At 40.2% G+C, this 23,353-nt stretch overlaps 1 protein-coding gene across 2 annotated transcripts in view; it reads right to left on the bottom strand.

Annotated features, from left to right (window-relative positions):
* The window catches only part of AGPS (alkylglycerone phosphate synthase), a 51,197-nt gene extending 28,327 nt beyond the window's left edge, over window positions 1-22,870 (bottom strand). Inside the window, exons 1-7 of one of the 2 annotated variants that reach the window (XM_068685774.1) lie at window positions 22,531-22,870; window positions 11,889-11,978; window positions 8,112-8,202; window positions 4,529-4,649; window positions 4,377-4,451; window positions 2,743-2,814; window positions 906-985 (exon numbers count right to left, since the gene is read on the bottom strand). In XM_068685774.1, coding sequence (XP_068541875.1) covers window positions 906-985; window positions 2,743-2,814; window positions 4,377-4,451; window positions 4,529-4,649; window positions 8,112-8,202; window positions 11,889-11,978; window positions 22,531-22,703 — 702 coding nt within the window. In that variant the 5' untranslated portion in view covers window positions 22,704-22,870. Of the gene's footprint in view, window positions 1-905; window positions 986-2,742; window positions 2,815-4,376; window positions 4,452-4,528; window positions 4,650-8,111; window positions 8,203-11,888; window positions 11,979-12,223; window positions 12,359-22,530 lie in introns of those variants that run through there. The other variant, XM_068685775.1, reaches the window with a different exon arrangement.
* Window positions 22,871-23,353: the final 483 nt, after the last annotated feature.

The following is a 23,353-nucleotide window of genomic DNA, read 5'->3' as shown; positions in this document are numbered from 1 at the left end:
ACATTAGTCAAAGCTGTGGGCGATGAGTCAGTAAGTTCAAACAAAGGCCTGAACCAATATTGTACTCTGGATTTCACCCCATAGGCGCATGAAGAGTTTCCTTCAATGCACAACTGCCTTGTAGAAGAAAAGTCACTTTGTAGCCAGAAACACTCAGAAGCTACTAACTTAACCCAACCATCATGGAATAAGCAGAGAAAAGGGAGGCAAAACCCAGGTACTACCTTCAAGGATAAAGGAGTTAATAAGCAATGCAGGTGCTAGGAAACAGTACAGAATTACATTAAAAGATACAGAGCTGCTTCTGAAGCATCTCATTACTATGTAACCACGAAATAACCACAAAATGGTCATTTTATAACTACAAAGGTTCTTTATAAAGGAAAGCTGAGTACTAGGACTAAATTTTACAAAACTTAATTTCTGGAATGCCATAAAACTTCATGTTCTCGCGATGCTATCTACACAAAACCCACATTTTTATTTTATTTCTTAAAAAAGTTAATACTGCAGTTTGACTTATAGATATTACACCATCTTATCAGCCTTCACTGTTGAAGTATATCTTTAGGTCTGTAAAAAACAGTATAATTTTCAAGAACAAACAGCTTCCTCCTAGACTTTCACTTAATTCAGACAATTCCAATATAGAAGAATAGCACCTTCTTCTGATTTTGATTTAAAGAAAGCTGCCGGAAGAAGCTTCAACAGCAGGATGGTTTTTTTTCTTACTCTAAGTACACGGGTCATATAAAGTACAGGGCTAGCTTAAACAAAGTATCACTGTAACTGAAGGAGCACTAATTTAATCATACATGGTACAAGTTAATACTTCCATCTCATATTTGTTCTTCAACAAAGAAAGAAATTTCAACTATTTTTTTCCCCCTAGAAAAGAGACATACCATTTGTGATGTATCCAGTGAGATAATTGTTCTTTTTTCTTCTTCAGGGCATTCAAGGGCACTAGAGACACTTGTTCCCCCTGAAAATATGCAAGGGATATTGCAATTGAAAAATTCACAGGTAACCTTTTCCCCACATACCCATCCTTCTCTCCCTCATTTGTAACATTGAGCTTAATAAAATAAGATCACTGAAATTACCCGTTTGAAGCTAATGATTAATATTCTAAAGCTATCCTGGTCAATTGAGAGTTTCACAAAATCAAGGCAACACTGTAGCAAACAGAAGGCTTTAACAGCACTTGATAACAAGCCATGAAATTGTGACCATCTCATCTGCTGCTCTAAAGCCTGGAGCAGAATTTACAAGCAGGGAGGGATAAGAAATGAAACCACCCAAGAAAGAGATAGCCGTTTCTATGTATTCTTCTGAGAGCACTACAAAGGGCACTACAGCCCACTTTCTAGGTGGAAGTGAAGAGGTCTACTTAATTTAGGAATGCAAGACTTACCTGAAAGCAAGAAACAAACTGGAAGAGTGTAACTATAAATATGGATGAATAAAAACAAATACCAAACTTTTCTGGCGGTTTCTAGTGCATCTTCATTGCATGTTGCAGAACAGCGTCCAAGAAGCCTTTGGCTTCTCAAAGACTCCAAAAGCCATAAGAAAAAAGAGACTACAGAGAAGAACAAGCAGTGGCAAGTACAGAGATGATGCCAGCTAATAAAACACCAGTACTCTTCAGGTGCAGCATCTTTGTTTCCAATAATAGGAAAGACGATATTTTAATACCAACCCCTACAATAGCTTCAGAAGTTGACCGTAGTTAAATATACCAGATTGGACAAAACCTGAAGATCTTCCTGTATCCCGGTCAGTGAACATGAGCTAGTCAATGTTGCTGCTCTCACCTATACTCATTTACTGGTACCAAAGATGATTTGTAGCAGTCATACAGCTCTCCAAGTGTATCTGGCAAGCGTTTTAGGGAGAAACAAGCATCATATCAAACTAATGGAGCTGAAATGACATGTTTATATTCTCAAATAGTAAACATCCTTCCTAAATGGGCCTGCAGCACAAGCACAAAGGCACGGACTTATCACACAGAATTCTTAACAAAACACTTTTAACAGAAATAAGCTTGTGAGAGCCAACATCCCATGTTACCTGCTGTCCAAATCAAAAACAGGTAACTCACACTACCTCTGCAGGTTTAGAGGAAAAACCATGCACAATTAATAAAGTGAACTTCCTCAGAAATTATTTAGACTGAGAAGGACCCAGATTATACAGGCTTTTGCTTATGTTCTACAAAACCCGGAACGTTTCCTGAAAACTCTTTACAAGACAGACATCTACTCTAACTTCCAAGTTGGTCAGTGTCTAAAAGGAAATTAGAATTATGGTTCACAATTTTGCAAAATCGCATCTGACAACTATCCTCCATGGACTTATGAGATTCAACAATACACTGCACTCTGATGAACAAACTAATTTACAGTTGTGGGAACAAAGCACAAGAAATGTATCCAAAAAATACCTTCAACATAAAAGACTTCCAAGCACAGAGGTAGATTTTAAGCTCTTATAATCTCTCCTCTTGCACCCCTAATATTCATGATTTTTACACTTCTACTAACTTTTGCTAAACTAAATAGATCAGCTTTTAATACTGCAAGATAAGAAAATTGACAGCACTCAATGTACTAATAGATCTAACTTCTGAACTATAGATACAATATATTACAAAAACCACAGATTTAATTGAACTGCAGTAGAATACTTTTGCACTGGTGATGTTAAACAGATCTGAGATTTAATAATACTTACCACCAAATGGTATTATGCAGAGATTATGTTTACATGCTAATTCCACAATTTTAACAACGTCTTCATGGCAAACTAAAAACAAATAAACAGTTAAAAAGAGGATTTGTGCTTCTTACTGTTGCTTAAAAATCAGAGTCTAGATACTTAGCAGCTCCTTTTCTGACACCAGAAAGGAAAACATTTCAAAGATTTAGACACTAAAGGGCTGGACCGAAAATTAGCAAAGCTCTACAGTAAATGTAGAATTGTTTCACATCTAAACTATAAAGAAATTACTATAGACTTGGTCACTGCTCACAGACTGAGACCTTCTGGCAATTCTCATGGCAAGACAGGCTACCACACAGTTAACAATTGAGGTATCTTGGAGAACAAGTTAAGTTCAAAGCTTTATTGAAAATAGGTTGTCCAATCTCTTTTAAGTGAAATTAATCTTTTTTGAGAGCTGAACAAATATTTTTTTTTCCTGGCTGACGTTCCATTTCAAAAGTAGACCTACTGGTCAAATTTACTTTTTCAGAATGTATTGTACATCAGGTCAAGGGTGGAAGCAGACACGCATGTGCACAGGGAAGGAGAAGGACCATCAAATAAAGATCAGCTGCTACATGCACCTGAATTTTTGCAAACAGCAGAGAATAAGCAGACCTGACTACATAGGCTTACAAACTCTGGCCATACAGATCAGCTATAAACCAATATAGTCATTTTACTTCATTTGCTTTCAGAGCTGCACAAAATAAAGTGGAGTGGTAATGAACACTGTTCATAGTCACCAATGCTGTCATGTCAGTAACTGTCCTCAAATATTCAGAAGCATCTTACAGTGTCTCTTTTTATCCTTCCCATGCAATTTTGTTTTCCTAAATAAAGTGATCTTGGGGTTTCTAATACAGTGCAGCTATTGAAATTTCAGAAAGTAATAAAAGGAAAAAAAAAAAAAAAGTTGGATTCATACAGCTTAGGTACTTAGACCTGATGCCTTTTTCATTAGCTACTGAAGAACAGCACATGGAAAGTAGGTCCCAGTGACCTGAGAAATATGACTTGCAAATAGAAAATTCACACAAGTGAGCACAAAGTTTTACCAGTTTAAATATTCGTCTTCTACTAGATAAAATCAAGCATTATTTTCTGCTACATGTTCTTACCTACAACAGCATTAGTGATTATTCTATTTAAAATGGGTCTAGCCCGTACTCAGATTGCACTGCCATTTCTTCGAGTCAATGCTCCTTTGTAAAGTGTTCTGATTGGAGTTACAGGTGTCATACTTTTTAAACTACTTCTGAAGAACTGCATGTCCTAAGACCAAATTCTTTACTACGAACATTTCACTACCTTCATATCATCACGTTCTCCTTTAAAAACAAGATTTAGGCTGTCATTTAGACAACTATTCTTGCTGCACATACAAGTTCTCAATATGCTGAGGTTACTCAAGTCAAAAATTCAGCCTTCATCTGAAACTTCAACTATATTTAATAACGAATTCAACTTCCTCATGAAGTGAATCCTTTAGGCTCTCTAAAGACGAGTGAAGTCAATGAACAAAAGATAGCTTCCCCATGACAAGAAAGCACAAGAATTCATAAACAGTTGAGAAGCAAGAAGAAAAAAATAGTTAAGCTTACCAGGCCATACAACTATATCAGGAATTCGCTTAAACATTCCTTCCCTGAGAACAAATATCTCATGGAGGCAGTGACCTGAAATACAAACAATAAGTTAACAAGTTGAAACAGGAAGCATCTAAAGTACACTTATATAAATGAAGTTCTCTTACCATGAGCTCTGAATACCCTATCTTCTGCATCCTGTGAGTATGAGATATTAGTGGCTCTAAGATCCTGAAGAAATTCTTCATTTACAATGGATGGAGGTACATCATTAACATTTAAGGATGCCTATGATACAAGAAAACATGTTCATTAAGGGTAGGCTCCCTATTATCACATTTCTGTACAAAATAAAAAAATTAAAACAGTTTGCCACTAACTGATACCAAAATGTAGCTATTTAAGATTAGAAATACAGAAGTTCTTTTCCTCGTCTTCAGCCATTGATCCCATTTGTCCTGCTTGGTATTCAGCTGACTAGATGCACACAAAGTTTTATTCCAGTAGTGCATTCTTACCCTTTTTCTTCCTAACAGATTTGGGGAAATGAACTAGCATATGAGGGCATTTTAGACAAAATACTTTGTTTTACAGAATTCAAGAAAAACAACTGCCTGAATAGGACTAAAGACTCTCCTGTTGAGAAAGGATAAGGTCAAAATTCCTTTTTGAACATAAATTCCTCCTACAATACAGAGAAATACATACTAAGGCCACCATATACTATTCAGATTCCAGCACTTCCAGTTCTGTTTCTACCAACCTACTTCCCCTCCTTTTGTCACACACCAGAAATTTAAGTGTGATTGATCTAATATAACAGGAATGCTTTAAGCAGACCTCACACATCAGCAGGACTTCATAAAATACTAGTGCAATCATTAACATGCAGGTGTTTTCAGAAAACCTCTAGATAGAGGTCCTGATCAGCTCCTTGGAAAAAAAAAGTTTTTCAGCCTTTCACATATAAAAATATATATTATTATTATATATAAATATATCCACACATCCAAGTTTCCTTTCCTGGAATAGGGAGTTTCACTCCTCTTTGTTCTGCATATAGCCTCCAGAAGTGCTCACACTTTTTGCCAACATGTAACTGGTGGTTTGCTAAAATAAAAGCTTAGAAGATAGCACCAGCTACCAAGCTAACAGTGAGAGGGGAAAAAAAAAGATTATAGTCTCACATCTGCCACTATAGCAGTCTGTTCTGAACGGGATGGGCCAGAGAGCAGTGAGATCTGAAGAAAAGACGATTTAACCTTCACAAGGAGAATTTTCAAGTAATGAGATGAATAGGTTGCCTACCAGGGTCCACCTCAGAAGAAAGTACATAAGGTTACACAGAAATTAAGAGTACTTATAGGGATCACTTAGGAAAGAATATTTGAATTAGTTAGGTTCATGTCTCATGAGGCTCATGAAGCCTCAGGGGCACAAAATGATAGCCAAGTCTTTGTTTTAACATTCTTCATACGGGGCACATGACCTAATGAAAACACAGTTTTAATAATGATTTACTTCTGGGAAAAGGGAGATATGCTGTTTTGAGCAGCTTTTTAAGGGTGATACTATACTTGAATTAAGGTGTCAGACATCTGAGGAAAGGGCTTTATCTGAGAAAAAGGCTTCTCCCTCCAACATATTCACGCTGTCACCTACAAATATAGAAGCTAGTGATTGTGCTGTTCAGGTGAGAGGCATGCTGCTCTTAAGAGATCGTGATTTTAGGGGCCAGTCAGAATAAACAGAGGGGAAGTCAGGTCTTGGATTGCTGCTCTTAGCTCCTGCTAGTCTGCTATTAATGCAGATTCACACAGCACTGCTTGCTAACCCAAGGAGCAGAACTCTTAACAAACTTGGAAAACATGAGAAACAAAGCAATATGAAATGAACAAAGACCTTTAAACCGCTTTGGTAAAGAAAATCCCTGCTAGCTCTGCTTACGTTCTCTAGTTTAAACTTGTTTCTTCATGGATTTTTGTAGACAGAACCATTTTGTTTCATTTCAAGTTGAACATCAAATGCTGGAATATCTCGGTTTTCAACAGGAGGAAGATGAACTACTTAAAGCTATTGCATTTCCCCATGGATAACTAGGTACCTTGATTTTTCTTTTTTTTGCAAGCATTCTAGTCCTCTAATTTTTCACCTTCAAGACCAAAAATTTAATATTCATATAAATCCTATGCAGAATGCCAGGCAAAAATAATTTTATTTATTCTTATGGGACTGAGATATTTTAAAGATTTATACACTTAACGGCTTGACAGGAAACCTACATGAACCAGGTCTAAACTGCTGTATGTAATAAGTCTAGACTGAAAAGGAAAAAATGTCATCTGGCCTTGAGCATCAGAAAAGCAACTACATTTACTACTGTTAATTACAACAGAAAGATTGCATGCAACAGGGAACCCTGCAGTCCTACTGCACAGAGGCAGGAAGAGTTGAGACAGAAGGACATATGGGCCAAGAGCTCCTTTATGCTCTGATGACAATAGATGGTGAGAACCAATACAGTATGACAACCTGAAATATAAACCAGGAGCTATCAGAAAGACATGAAAATGGGACCTGCAGTAGTACCTGAGCATAGCTATGAGAAGATAGATATGAGAAGTCCAGATACACACTGCTGGCAGATATCCTGTGAACTAGCTCTTCAGGATGTGTTGTAGAATCAAGATAATATTCAAGAATCTGCCCTAGTCCCCCAGTTCTGCTTATTCTGTACTTTCTATACATGTAGGAAGGGAACAACTGCCCTCAGGACCACTGGTCACAGTGAATTAAAGCAATTTTGCTCTGAGCACCTGCCAGTCAAGACCAACCTCAGTCAAGGAAAACAAACCCATCAAGACAAAGATTTCTGAAATACATTGTCACATGGGAAGACTTCAAGTCATAGCAGATGAAAGAATGGCTTGACTAGCAGAAGACTGAAGTGCTCAAGTTTTCAGGCCCAATGAGATGACCTGCTTCAGAGAAAACAAAATCTTGAACTCAAGTTACTCAAGTAATGGCTAAAAAACTGTTACCGAAGCAGTGTCACTGCAGTCACTGTGCAGTCATCATACAAGCATACAGCACAGCCTGCTTCCCATGCTGCTTAGGCAGTTACTGAGTCAGAAGCCTGCAGCCTCAAAGGAATTCTTCCTAAAATGACCTCACTCCAAGTTGAGTTATTCTTTTTGAAAAGCATAATATGTATACTTCAGAAAACCCAGAATATTCAGTTTTGGTTTTTTTAAACATTCAGTTCAATCTTAGGTATTCTGGTAGTCAGTCTTCAGCATCCAGGTGTGGAAAAATATTACTGTCAAATAAGAACTTGGATAACATCAAATACACTAAAAACACCGTACAATTGAATGTTACTGTATCTTCCACCTTTGTCATCACAAAGGGTGATTACAGTTGCATAAACAATAATTCCATCTAGGCTAACAGTTTCTACAATCTTAAAAAGCAGCCTACAAACAAGAACTAAAACCTCTCTGTGTAGGAGACATTTAGTCCAATTAAAGTACTACCAGTTGATGTAGAATGACAAGTCAAGCTAAATCACTGAAAGTTTCATGTAATATTTCTACACCAAACAGCAACTCTGAAGTGTTACAATACACTATTTAAATCAATTATATAGGAGGCAATCTTCAGGACAAACAGCTGAATCATCTTTAACAATCTGTTTTTGACAATCACCACGACTAACGTTCAAAGGAACTGGTTCAGCTATTTACTTACTCTAGAGGTAGTTTTGTGCTCCAGACTTGCTCCAAAGGTTTTTTCTATCCATTCCTTAAAAGTAGGTAATACCATACCACCTAATCTGTACCTGAAAAGTCAATATTACACAGGGTCATTTTCAATTAAAAGAATGTATGTCAGATACACTTCTTTTGATTCTACATAAGCACAAATACTAAGTTAGATGAAAAAATGGATTTAAAGAAGTCTGCAAAGCATGAAAACTAAATGAGCAGAAGCAACTGCGTATTTTTATTTATATCCTATACTTCACACAAAAATCAAAGAAAATGTCAACAACTTAGAAATTGTGTTCCTTTGTGATATTTGGGAATTGTAGCATGTGGCTTTTCAGACATTCCACCCCGCCCATCTTCATTTTTAAGAAAGATCTCCCAGTAATGTAGAAAGTGTCATAGTTTACAAGTCAGTTACAGACAGAGGGCATGTATGTACAGACACATTGCAATGTAAACCAAAGCAACCTCAGACACACAAACCCAGCTCAATATACCTTAGAATGGTTTCAAGAAAAACAGAGTCAAAGGTTTCTCTCTCATCCTCAAAATGCATCAAAACCCATCAAGTGCCACAAATGTGTCTGTCACAACCCCTTGGCAAGAGCTTAGCCATGTGACAGATGAAGAGTTAGTTACAAGACAAGGGACAGAGGAGCTGTTATACTCATGCATATCAAATGAAAGAACAAGTGAGGCTGGTCCCATACTCAAACCCTAGTGAGGTAGCAACTTAATTGCATACATCTGCACACCTTGCACATGTTTATGATATATGCACAAGCACTCTCTGAAAAAAGGAAAACAAAGCCCCTCCTTTTGTATGAAGAGTTTTCAGCAGTTGACTATCCTATAGTATATAACGTCACTGCATTAGGCCCCATGGATCTTTCCTCCAGGATTATTTAATTACCATGACTATCCAGTTATGACCTTGTCCTTCTCAGCTACAATTAAGTCATCAATTGTGCAAAGAGAACAATTCCTTTTATTTCCTCATCTTAACTACCTTCCGGCTCACCTCGTTGGGATAAACAAACAAACAAAAAAGTATCACTAGAGATGAAAGGCTACAACTATATCTTAATTCAGCTGGACTCTTCAGCTTGGAAGACTATTTTCTGTGATCCCTCCTGTGACTGCTGTTATGTATCATCATATCCATACAGAACAGGTAAGTGAATTCTGTAGACAGGAAAGCACAACAAGCAACAAATGTATACGACAAAAGTTTAATGTAAATTGTGAGTCTGCAGTGGTACAGAGCACCTTGTCTCAGCTTGGCATTTCTTCTCTAGACATAGTTTTTGGTGTTGCCTACCTATTGCTACAGCTAGCTTACAAAGGTAATCTTACCTTTAATTTGTCCTTGAATAAGTTCAAACAGAAATCTAACAACTAACTCAAGACAGACAAAAGTCCCAGGAGAGAGAGAGTTACTGAATTTACTGCACAAAACACAATTACAATTAGTTACTCAGGGGTAAGCTTTGTACATATGTTGATTGTGCAAGAAGTCCCTGAAAACACTAAACAAAAAAAACACCTTACTTTCCTCCCTGGAAAAACGGGTTTGCTCAGACAAGTATCTTCTACCTCTGCTGAGATAGTAGAGCCAGTAATAAAGATCATTTGACAGATAGATAAGCATGGTCTATTGGGACAGTCAGCACAACTTCCATAAAGAGAATTCCTGTTTCACTAACCCCTCGAGCTCTACGACCGTGTGAAAAGAAAGTGAATAATGGGGATGCAGTGAACACACCCCTCTGGATTTCCACAGGGGTTCTACCTCAATTGCTACTAAAGAAAATACATTGCTACAGTACTGAAGGAAAGGTTCTTCTTCAGGCTGAAAGGTCAGGGCTTATTGAGCCCTGAGTCCAAGAGAGACTCAGGAGTGCAACTGGCCACACACTGGTCACACACTGGTCCAGTTTACCTAATTCCTGCATCAGTGATCTGGAACAAACAGTGGACTCTCCAAACAGGTGAATGATACTAAGGTCTTTCAGGCAGACATAGCACACTGATAGTATTTTTAAGGTTCCAAGCTCCTTCCTAACTGAGCAGACAAATGAAGAATGATGAGCTGTGATGTAACCACAAGAACAAACAAATAAACAAATAAAGTGTTACATGCATATTTTGCTAAACTAGACTAGTAGTCAGTAGAGGAAAAAAAAAATCAAGGCATCTTCATTTATGCATCATCAAGGCAGGTATGAGAAACAAGACAGATTATTTTTTTACACTGATCTGCAGAACCCTGGTGCATCCCCATCTTGAGTGTTGTGCACATTTTTGGCTCTGCATTTCCAAAAATATGTCAAAGAGCTGGAGAGGTTTCAGAGAACAGCCGCTGTAAAGACCAAGGGGCCTTACAAGCACAGACTAGAAAGGGCCCAGGACTCCTCACAGCATGGAAGGAAAGTAGAGGAGGGGATACAACTGAGTCTTGTGCAAACAGCAAGAGTAGATGCTAAAAGGCATCTCCAACGTAATCTTCACAGATGCTACTGGATTAAAATCGCAAATGATCAACAGAAGCCAGGTTCCCATTCTTTCTTTAAACAGCCCCACCTTTCTTTCATCACTGAGAGGAACTACTCCATGCAAACTACACTGGTGGGGGCCAGCAAGGCCTTTCTAATACTTTCTCATACAGTTAGAGAAAATGCAGGTGAGGGGAAAAAACACCATTCTCCCCTATGCCTAGCCCTACACCTTTACCTCTTTCAAATTACCCTGCATAAATTCTTCCTGTGCAGCGTAACCTACCCCAGATAAACTAAAGATATCAGATGAAAGCATGACTGACAGAGTAACAAGGGCTAGAATCCTGGCAAAAGGAGAGATCGCCACGATCTCCCTGAATAGCATACAGTGAACTCATGCCTTAGTTAAGGCTTTGCATTTTAACCTGGGCCTGAAAATTAAGAGATTCAGCATTAGTATTCAACACCAGAGATAGATTTTTGCAGCAATTCAAACTAGCTAATGCTAGTTTACAGAAACTCAAAGAACAAGGAGGAACTTTTCTGAAGGACGGTACCCTAGCAAACTTATTGATCTTCCTTATCATTATCATCATTATTTTTACTCTTACTGAAAGCATATTTATTATTTTTTTAAACTAAAAAGACTGCAAGACTCCTTTCCTTTCAGGCAAAAGGGAACAATAAGATACCAGGTGACAGACTTAAAATACACTGGAATAAAGTAAAGAGATCTTGAAGTAGAATTAATGCTGTATTTACTGAAATGGATATTTCTCAGAAAAACAAACCTGCTCTATAAAGGGATGGCAGGCAATAGATCAAAAATGTATGCTGCCACCACAAAACACACAGCTGTAGAGGAATTTTTGTTTTTAAAACTAGGAGGATAGAGTAGCTCCATGCACAAAGTTTAAAAAACCTAAAACAAATCAAAAGTTAAGGAAAAGTAACTTGCTGACTTTCATGAGATTCTCAAAACTGGCACAACTCCACAGAACTGCTGCATGTTTTCCTAAATCTTTAGGTGGTGGTGCAGATTCTTGGTCTGATTCCACTCCTCCAGGGGAAGTTTCACTGCTGTGTGTAAAATTCAGTAAACCTGTTAAGTGCAGAACTAATGACCTATTCTATGAGATAGAGGAAGCTTTCTGTTGCTTTCAGCTTAACTGAACAGTGCAGTTTTTAACCTCTTTTCAAAAAAAAAATAATTTACTACATTAAATATTTTACTCCAGTGATATAAGTTTCCAGCTTACCTTTTCCCTGTAAATTCTGCTTGACCCTTCTTATTGAATATGAATTTTGAGTCATTATATCCCCATCCATTCCACTTCAGAAGTTCTTGCCTTAAAGGAGAAAAAATATTTATATAAATAAGAGTGTTAGCATACTGACAATGATCAGTGATGACTATTTCAAAAAACAAACAAACAAAAAAACCCCTGCAACTCAAAGAAACCTCTGCCTCAAGGCAGTTAATTCCAGCTTTACATGCAAGGTAACTGGGTGCTGATCAATTACCAAGGGCATTCATTACAGAGATAACACTAACGTGCTGCTGACATACTACAGGTGCTGTAATTAGACTTGCCTTAATCAAAGCCCATTTTCTTCAAACTGCCTGTACACATGACATTTAAGGAATCAAATGGAAGAAAACACGGACACTTAGTACAGCTGTTTGAAACCGACATTTCAACAAGCCTTTGACAAGCTTAGCACTTCTTAAGCAAGCTTTACAGGGAACTTCAAGTACTTGGTAACTGATACGTTTTTGTCAAACAGCCAGTGCACGTTGCTCCTACACGCTGAGGAATTGACTAAAATTGCAGCCAAATTAAACTGTTTGATGAAACAGTGTCTAGGACTGCAGTCTTTGTCAAGGCAAGATTTCTCCCTCTGGTGACTGAATGGAGTATTTCTATACACCCGATCTCTTTGGTTTATCAAATTACGTAAAATCAGAATAGACTTGATATTAATAAACCAAATTTGAGAAAGGCTTAAGCAACTTCCCCCTATTTTTGAAGGGTGGCTCCTTCAAGGCAGTGCTGCTAAGCTGCTAAGTGTGATACATGGAACAGGGCAGAGAAAGCAGCAACAAAGCTAAAGATGATCAGACAGATCAAGACACAAAGGACCAGGCTCTAAAGGAACTGCCGACATATGAAGCAAGTAAGTGCAGCTTTGAAACTACCACCAGTCCTCATGTATGTAGGGTCAGACACCTCTCCCCAAATTCAGGGGAGGCACTATTAGGGCCCTGAGCAGAGATCCACATAGGAGCTCTTTCTGCTAAGCTGACTTTGTTCCCTGTTCCTTGCCCTTCCTGCAGCCCTGCTTTCCTAGGTTGGTGTTAAAGCACCTGGTGCTTTCATCAGGTTTTAAAATACCAAACGGAGGTTAAGAAGTCAAATTTTATAAGTTTTCAGGATCAACTATTCCTGAATGAAAAAAGCATATAATGGTTTTCTCTGAAAGACAACACAACTCGTTAGTGGTGTGTTGAGAGTAATTACATAAAACTAAGACAACAGTTAACATGTTTGCAGAACAGCAGGTTCTGAAACATCTCAGCTACCTCCTACCACAAGGTCGGGCATTCTCCCCGGCATAATGGACAGCTTTGTACCACCTGACAGGTAAATACAATAGGAAGTTCATTGCAAACATCTAATTTTTACATTCAGTGCTATACCAAGCAATTCCGAGGTTTCCGTTTGGAGGCAGCAAGGGTTGTTTTGTACTGAGTCATCTGACATTTATTTCCTCCTTTGATCCATCACACCAGGGAGCACTGCCAATCTGGGAACCGCTATCTGATTTACGTACAGTGGTTCCTAGCACCTCACGCCTACGCTGCACGGAGTTAGAGGAAATACTGCATGTGGCTTCCTAAAGAAAAAGCCTACAAAACCAGAATATAAAAGGAAAGTGTCTGATTACTCAGCTCCAATTTATAAATGACAGGGCCTCTGGTAAGCAACATGGCCTCTCTCTAAAACAAGAATAATGACAAGTGTTAAACTCCGTGCTGCTAAGCTTTATATCGTGCCCAAGCTGTCTCATTTAAAGATGACAGCTTTCCTGTTCAGGTACACTGACTTCAACAAAAAGTCAAGCTCATTAACCCTACTTTTGTCTTTGACATATATGGACTATTTTAGCCAGAAGTGTTAGAAAGTGACCGGTTCTTCCTTGTCATCTAACTTTGAAATGCTTATTTCAGTACAGAAATGGATGAAGTGCTCAACACGTCAAAAGCAAGCTTTGGTTTACATTTCTGGTATTGTGTATACACACTTACATATACACACACATAATATATGTGTAAAATAAGTAATGATATTGCCTGAAAGGAAAAAACCTGAAAGAAAAAAGTTACCATGGAAACAGTGACAACAGGAGCAAGTGTTGCGGAAACAGTGTGCTTAGGTTAACTGAATTTAAACATTTCACTTTCATTACAATGGGCAGCATTGAAACACTAGTTTGACTCGATGTAATAAGAATTTATATATATTTACATTTTAACAGCAAAGTCTTTTCAACAAATAAAACATCTCTTCGCTTTTCTGAAGAAATGCCTATTGAATAGCCACAGAGACGCGAGGCAGGAAGCTGTGCAGACCACAGCACACACAATAAATAAAATAAAGGCGTTGAAAAATCGCACAGAAGCCCACGAGGTGGCAGCCTTCCCCCAGCCGGGGCAGGCTGAGTCCTCCAGACCCAAGCATTTGAACTAAAACATCTGCCAGCCCTCTCCAAATCTCATGTTTTAGTGACAGGCAGTATGACTGCTTGAAAATGTTTTCCTTTCCCTAGAAAGCTGAAGCAGCAGCACAGGGCCTCCAGCAGGTACAGAAGCTGAGCGTCCAAAAGTTTAATTCCCATGGAAATTACAACATTGATGAGATTTTTCAGTAGTTCCAAATTCATGTCATAACTATACACCAAATAACTACACACACAATACAGAGAACTGACAGTCGAGGAGTTTTTACTTTTAAAAGAAAAAATATCACCAACAGTTATTATAGCCTTTTATCTTCCAGGGTGGGTTTAAAACACATTGATAACATCAGAAGCAGGCATTTTTTCCACTTATGGTGAAGTTACAAAATTATGTTCAGTGAAATACTGGAACCAAGTTAAAGTAATCATTGAATTTTACTTCAGTAGCAGCAGGTGATTTAGTGAAGAATGCCAATGCCGAACTCCTTGCCTTATACAGATACACTGTCCAAGCACACAAACCTCAACAGAACTCCCTCGGCCTTCTACCAAAGAACTTGAAGATCTAGTGCTTTCTGTTTCAAACTGAAACAGACTACTTTGCTAAATGGACAATGATCATTTCTCTTACTTTCTTCAGTGCAGCCACCCTACAGCAGTATGGAAGACGGTGCCGTCCAACCCATCAATGCGACTCAGGGGGAGCAGAGCCAAAACGCCCACAGTGATTTCCCCACAATACCCACCAGGGTTTTCAACTCAATCATTAGGTGACGCCTTGCCTTTAAGCACCACACACACCACTCCTGTTGTGCTGCCCAAGAGCCAGCAGATCTTGGGAACGGGACTGAAGCGGCAGCCGGAAGGGCTCGCACGGGCTGCTTGCCTCATGTCGCCACACGAACGCACACGTCCTCCTGGCTGTGGCGCTCTTGCGAGGCCGGGAGCAGGTGTGTGGTGTTACAGTGCTGTGTAAGGAGTTGCAAGGCAGGACGTTACCCAAACAGCAACTCAAGGCTCACCTCAGCTGGACTTTTGGCTACCAACTCGGAACACCTACAGGAGAGGGTTCTGAACCTCCTGAGGTGACCGCATAAGGTTGCCCTCCCTCTGCTGTGGGGCACGGGCCTGTGTGGGTCACACAGGCACACCTCTCAACCACTACGCCAGCAAACCGCTCCAGAGAGCTTCCGGAGACAGCAGTAAATTAGGATTAGGTGTCTGGAAATTATGAAAGGGAACGTGGCCCAAGGAACCACTTCAAGAACTGCTTTGTGAAAGCATTATTTATCCGGAGAAGAATGACAGGCTGCAGGCAGGGAATATCTGCTGTGCTCGTCATACTTCTGCCCTCTCACCGAGCCTTCCCCTGCAGCAAACCAGAAGTAACCGCTCTCAAGTCAAATAAAATGCCTGTTTTTATAAATTGAGAAACACTGAGGTTCTGCAGCCTGCGCTCCAGATAAACCCCTGCACTTGCACATACACCTAATACAGCTGCTATTCTGTTTGCTAAATACCTGGCACAGCAACATGAACCTGGGTTCACATTTACAGTAGTTTACATCTACCATAAGCTGAAACTGTAGACAAAATTTTAGGCATAAAAGACTTGAAGGAACCAGGTACTCCAGAGTAGTGTTGTGTGGTTTTTTTTATTTGTTTAAAACTGTTCTGACCAAAAAAAAGGAGATACTAGCCTCAACTACTTCATTACTCCACATTTCACCATGTTTTAATTAGCAAAGCCCCAAGGAAAAAGGAAATTGGTGTTTCTCCACTGTTCTCTTGTAGAAAGCTTATGTCATTTAGTGAATTAAGTGAATTAAAGATTAAACACTATAATCAGTATGAAGAAAGTCAAGATATTATGTCTATACTACTCAGTACAAACTTAGCCAAATGATGATTCTTATGCAAGGGACTACCTTAAAGGAGCTATTTCTATTCCATATACATGTCAATTCAGTCAATAGCAGTTTCATTTTTATCTTTCAAGGGACTGCTCTACTGCAAAAAGACGTGCACATGGCTACTTCCAGGCAGTAAAGGAATAAGCACTTAAACACTTTTCAAACAAATGAACAGTATGCTGTTTATTTTTTCAAGTAAAACAAGCTCAGATCCTGGACAAGACTGTTTTACCCATCACATAGAGGATTTTTAGCATGCTCTATAGCAAATGCATCAGATAACCACTAAAGAATACTTTTTAGCCTATACAATCAACCCAGAAGGCTTGCATACAAGAACAACTTTTGGATGTAACAAGGCGATGGAGACATCCATCAAGCTTGTCCATCACATTGAACCGACAACTGATTTTTAATATTTCACATTATTTATTCTCTACTAAGATGTATAGCAACATTACAGTAAATTCCTGTTGACTGCAACTCTTACACACACGGCAGATGTCTTTAGTTTACTCCTGGTCAAAGTAGTTTCTAGGAAGTCAAAGTAATTATTGTTGTCTATTGTGTGAGCAAAGATTGTTCTATTCAACTTACGCAAATCTTAGGTTTAACTACATTACATTCAATTTCTTGTACAGGAGTTCAGACCTCAGTAGATATCAAGAAGTTGATCTACAAAATTCTGCTTTTCAGAAGTAGCTACTTATTTTCCCATAATAATCTATATATTGTACTTTAATACGTTGAGCATGTTTTACACTTTTATTTGCACATTTTTTCTAGTAAAATTTAACCAATTAATACATTCACTTTGGTTTACTTGATATAATAACTATTCTGTTAGATCTTTTGATTTTTAAATTAATTCAATTCTGACATTTCTTACATGCCATCTGCTCAAAGACATGACTACTTAGATAACAGCAGTTGAAGGCAAATGCAACTTCATATGCAACAGCAAATGACATCTTTAATCAGGCTAGTGTTTCCGTGAGAGAATCAGATTACCTTATCTGTTCCTATACTTCAAGCAATAACCTTAACAAGCAATTACCTGCTTTGATGTAATCACAAAAGCCTCCTGTGAACTGCCACACCTTCCTCGATGCAACAGGCTCGTGCACTTTGATTTAAGACTCTAGAGGGACCAGCCCTTTCCTTCTTTGCCTAAAGTTTCCACTACCTTAAGCTCAGAAGCCAGCTATGCTAGGATTTAGCTTAATGTCAAGTTTTGCTTAAAAAACACTGTTTCCTAAAAAGCTAGTGCCATTACGAACACTTAACAAGTCACATATGGAATCTAACCTTTCAAACAAAATTTTGATGCTGCTTAATGAACTTCAGATACCTACAGAAGAAAAGCTGAATCTATGAAACATTCCCTCGACTCCCCAGACTTCCTTCAACCTCTGTTGCTAACCTTACACTTTGGTGTTATCATCCTTCAGTCTCCAATCTAAACAGATCATGAATTTAGCTCAGAATAAAAACTGTTACACAAGAAGTCTTTAGAAGTTTTAAAGTACTCATAAGAGCATAGATGTGTATTCCTGTGAATACCAGGAATTCTTCTTTACCAACTGCAGTGAACTATCCTAAGGAATGCAGTAACCATGAAATCACAAATCAAGCCCTTCATTCAGGGTAGGTTTCATAGAACAGCACTTACAGATGAACTAGAATAATGCACGTTTACCTCATCAATTATAAACTAGCATTTGCACTAGACATCATTTAAATTTACATGACACAAAAAGGATACTGCAAAGGAGTGTCTCAGTATTGTTGATGATATGATCCCTCTTTGAAGTTACTTGTTAAGAAGCATCTTTATACATCGATTCACGTTCTGCTTGGCATTGTCATCATTGTTATCAGCAAGAATTGCAGAAGTCTAGATAAAGGCATGTTGATGTTAACAAGTTACCTTGAGCAGCCTGGGTTTTAACTTGCTAAAGGGCAGATGGCTGGCTGTACGTTCACCCCTTGGCTTATTCTAGTTAACAGTGTGCCTGTAACAACCATAAGAGAGCCACAAACCTCTCTTCATCCCACCGGAGAAAAGCTTCCCCACAAAGAGATGGGAAAGTCAGTGCTTTTTTTGCTCCATTTGCTAAATTTTTAGCGTAAGTCTCACCAGGAAAATGGACTTACCAGTCACCAAAAGTCACCAGTATAACGTAAAGTTTTGAAAAAACACTTAAGGAAGAATTCTTTTCCAATTCAAGATTTTAGTAAGTTTTTTAGCAGGCCCATCAACTTTTTAAAGCTTAGACACACAGCAATTTATAACTGTGACCCCCACTTTTCACTGCAGCATTGAATTAATAAAATTCAAACCTGGAATGGTACCAAGAAGTAACATCTCTCCACTCTTGTTGTGCATAAGGCTCTCCACTCATACAGCACACTTACAGTGCATCCTTCCTTCAAGAGGATGCTCCTCTAAGCATAATGTAGCTTATATTTTCTGATTTTTTTTCCTTTTGATAATAGTAATTTTATAAAATAAGAAGCGTGCTGTAATCTTTAAACACATCAACTTGCAAACATACTGGTTTGCCTTCACTGGCATTTTTATTTTGAAGCAGGGACAATTAGGTGAACACCCACAGAAACTCAGATACTCTCCTTCCTATCCTCACTGGTGATGAAAAATGGCTGGGTAAGGTCCTTACCAGCATCGTCTTCAGACTGTCAACAAGAAAGCAGTGTTTCTACAGGTCAGTGTCTAGTGACTACAGGATAAGTATTAGAACAGGTTTTTTTTAGTCATAGCAAGTCTTCTACTTTGCAGAAGAAATACAACACAAGGAGAGTGTTGTATATAGATCTGGTGTAAGCATCTGTCAAAAGCTTTGACTATTTCGAACACTACAGGAAAGATGCAACCGGCCTAAAGAATACCTAGGTACCTAGGCTGAAGCTTTGCTAGGAAAAATTAAACTGATAGCTCAAAATAGGTAGAAAAGCTGAAGCATCATAGACAGATTTAATAGGAGACCGCAGGAAGAAAGCATCTGGGTTTGGATTGTCGTAATATTGCTTAAAGACACACAGCATCACTGTACCATCTCCAGGTCAATTACGCTTACCAGATTTTTCAGTCGAGCTTTTCAGTAACTTATGAAAACATTGTCTCCAGGATATTCCTAACACAGGATGTCACATTAGTTTCTGAAATTCTCATTATTCTTCCCCTGAGAGGTAGGAAAAATAGCTGCCAAGTTCAATATTGTGTCTCTCTCAAGTTGCAATTATGCAAAGATACACACTTAAGCCCTATTAAACTGAATAGACTGCAAAAAAAATATATTAACTCGTTATCGATATAAAATTTGGTACATATTAACTTGTTTCAAGCCTAAAGGTAACTTATGACTTGGTGCAATAATTGCACACTTGGGAAGTATAAATATCTATACAGACCAAGTATTTTCCAGAAGCAGTTCACAAGTTTCAAGCTTTATTTTAAGCATTTTCAGGACCTTTTAACCTGCTTGAAGACCTAAAGACACAACTCTTACAAAGTTAAAGTACTTAGGTGTCTTCTGTTATTGAAAGATCAGCTTCACTGGGGTCTAGACACCTCTGAATTGAAATAAAGAAGCGTTTCCAGAGCAGATCAAGCACAGAACATGGCACAATCCCTTTTCAGTAAAATATAATTAACCAAAGAATCCAACCTCCTTAGACTTGGTTTTACACTTCAAAGACCTATTGTATTTAACTGGCTTATCTTCTGCATGCTCCATTGCTCAGTACTCACAGCCTGAAATGCAAGTTCAGCTATTAACCTTTCAGGTCTAACACATTTTCTACAGCTTGTATACACTCAAACAAGTGCTCTAGCACTCAAGTTTCTTTATGCCTGATCACCACCTCAAAACCCCCGCAGGAGCTCCAGGCCTAGCCTCTTACACCCGACACATGACCTCAGAGGTCAGGCTGTCTCCCTGCCTGATTCTCCAAGCTTTCATTTAAGAGGTGCTTTTTTGTGTTGTTATCAGTTTTGCTTAGGGACTTATATCAGTGTATATTCAAACAAGGACTGTTAATTATACTTTTGCCAAATATTTCTGTCCATACAAAGAACTCTGGGAAAACTTTCATTGCATCCATCATAGCCCCTAGCCTTATACAAGTGTCTTTGCACTACCCAAGTAAAACTACCACACAGGCAAAAGTGAGCTTAACTAAATGCTGAGAGAGTCCAGTACTAAACCTCTCACTGACTGAACAAAGCTAATAAGCTGATTTTTAAAAATTCCTTACTTTCAGCAAGCTTCAGATATTTGTTATAGTCAGTCTGTAGCATTCTTCAATTCCATCCCAGTAATTTCTTTACCTTCTCATTCAAGCAAGAGCACCTTTGTTAGAATTTAATGCTTTTAAGGTGAACAACTTCAGAAACCATGTTATTTTTTCAACATAGTTGAACTTCCATCTTGAAATCTTACCCTATCCCTCCCACGTCCTCTCAACTCCCGTATCAGCCTTCAATTTATAAGGCCTCACAGACCTTCCCACCTGTCCATGGATATTCCAGACCCCCTAGACCTTCTCCATCTTCACCAAGTAATCTCAGCCACCAAGACAGCCACTCAGACCCACCTATAACTGACAAGAATTCTGGCCCAGTACGTTCCCAATCTTCTGAATGGGTCAGCCAGCTCCGGATCAGCTGGAAGTCGCTGGAACAGGACTCTGGCATTCATCACTTACCACCTCCAAATCACTACAGGCAACAGAATCATCTCCACCCTATCCCTACCCTCCCATCACTCACTTCAAAACTCATTATCTTGAAATAAAAACTCTACCTAGATCCTCATACCCAAGCTAATATTTAAGTATCACAGACTTTTTAACACCTACCACCTGAAATACGTTTCAGCTAGATCTCACATTCAGAGTGAACACCTAAAAATAAGAGGTACAGATCCTGTAAGGTTCTATTTCCATACATACAAAAAATGCTGGGCTTTAGATACATCAAGACAGCTGCACCTATGATGGGCATCAAACTTTCTAGCAGCTCCTTTACACCCTCACAACAAAGCATCCTGCAGTTGTTTCACTTTGATCATAAATTCCTTGAAGCAACATAACATTATTAATCTAGAACAAGTTGTATGGTGCAGAAATATCAGTTCTTCACGTTCCTACAGCGAATAGCAGTATGGGAGGCCAATGTCCTTAACTTGTAGAAGAAGTACAGGCGTAAGGTCACCATGCCTGCGTTTCCACAAAAGAAGCTATCTTTAGGGTCATACGCATCTTCACAAAAGCATGTTTCTGCCGCTCTTCAAGGATGCAGGAACTGGCTGTAGAAATTACATGAGAAGTCATTTAAAGGAAATCCATTAGAACTAGCTAAACTGGTATTTTTCAGAAACAATGATTTCTTCCTAAGCTCAAACCAAAGAAAAACTCAACCTGGAATCCAACGATTTTGGAACAACCCATTTCTCTTGGTGAGCAGTGCTCTTGATGCATCTCCTGCAAGAACATCAAATCCCCTCAGCGGGAGGGGATATCAAAGGCTTTCAAACTTTGTCATAGGCATGAAGTCAAACGTTACATCCCAGTCCTCTCAAAGCAGCAAGCTCAGCTTGGGCCACTAATGATCTGTTAAAATAATTCAGACCATCCCTCGATCTTTCATCCCTTGCTTGAGAAAAGAGGTTCATAGCAAATCATGGGCTGAAGGGATTTTCCTCAAAGGAACATCAACTCTCTTACCCGCTGCTTGCCCTGCCTGCCTCCTGACCACCTCCAAAGGCTACCGGAGCAGACCAGTGCCTGTGCACAGCCTGATGGAGAGGAACAGGTTGGCTACAACCCAGACCGTAAGATGCTCCTGTGGGACTGCAAGCTAACGCGTGCATCGGAAATCCACATCTGAAAACGGGGAAATCGTGAAATAAACACGGGACCATCCTACCTGAGAGGCGAGCCTCACCATGGCAAGTTACACGCACCAGTACCACAACTTACCAGCGAAATGAACCCCAGAGCTGCCGCTCGCCCTGCCGTGAGCTGAGCTGCTGGGCTCCCAGGTGCCACCGGGCACGCAAGGCGCTCGCAGCCCAAACTTCAGGCAGGGCAGGGCAGGGCCGGCACACGCCGGGTGTCCAGCCGGGCTCACAGGGCCCCTTCACCGCCCGCCCCCCGCGGAGCCCCCCGCGCCCCCGCCCCGCCGCCCGCAGCGGGCAGCCCGCGGCTCGCCGCCCGCACCCACCGCTTCTTGGGGATGGAGCCGGCGGCCGGCCCGGCGGGGCCGCCCTGCGCCTTGCAGGGGCTGGGGGACAGCGCGGCGCGGCCCGAGCCCCGCAGGTGCCCGGAGATGATGCGCAGCCGCCGCCGGGCGGAGGACGGGGACCCGCCGCCGCTTCCCGCCGCCTCCGCCGCCATGGCGCTTCCGTGTTGTGCCGCCGAGCGCTGCCGGGTGAGGGGTCAGGCGGGCGGAAGGCGCCGAGCCCCGCTCCCCGCCGAGCCCGGGGGCCGGGGGCGGCCCGCGGGGTCCCCGCCAGGCTCCTCCCGGCAGGGCAGCCCCGTGCCGGGTGCCCGCTCCCCGCAGCGGGGATCGCCTCAGCTCGTTACGAAACGCTCCGTGGTGGCGTGGGCGTGGGTGGGGTGCTGAAGGCGCTGGTTAGTGGGGTGACAGAGTGCTCCCTCCTGCTTACTCCCCTCAGCTTACAGGTGCCTTGCTGACAGGGGCAGGGAGCCTGCGCCTCAGCACCTCTATCTGCACTGAGCACCAACAGCTAAAACTGCAAGATAGGGCTTCAGTATGTGTATGTGTCAGGCTGCTTTCCAATAGCGGTGAAAATGAAGAGCAGAATGAAGTCACCCCCACAGAATCACAGAATCACAGAATTTCTAGGTTGGAAGAGACCTCAAGATCATCGAGTCCAACCTCTGACCTAATGCTAACAGTCCCCACTAAACCATATCCCTAAGCTCTACATCTAAAGAAGTTCTTCCTAAGATCGAACCTAAAACTCCCCTGGCCCAACTTAAGCCCATTCCCCCTCGTCCTGTCACCAGGCACATGGGAGAAC

Source organism: Anas acuta, chromosome 6 (genome assembly GCF_963932015.1).
Source record: "Anas acuta chromosome 6, bAnaAcu1.1, whole genome shotgun sequence".
NCBI lineage: Eukaryota > Metazoa > Chordata > Aves > Anseriformes > Anatidae > Anas > Anas acuta.
The sequence above is the reverse complement of the archived record's forward strand: the minus strand, read 5'-3'. Positions and strand labels throughout refer to the sequence as shown.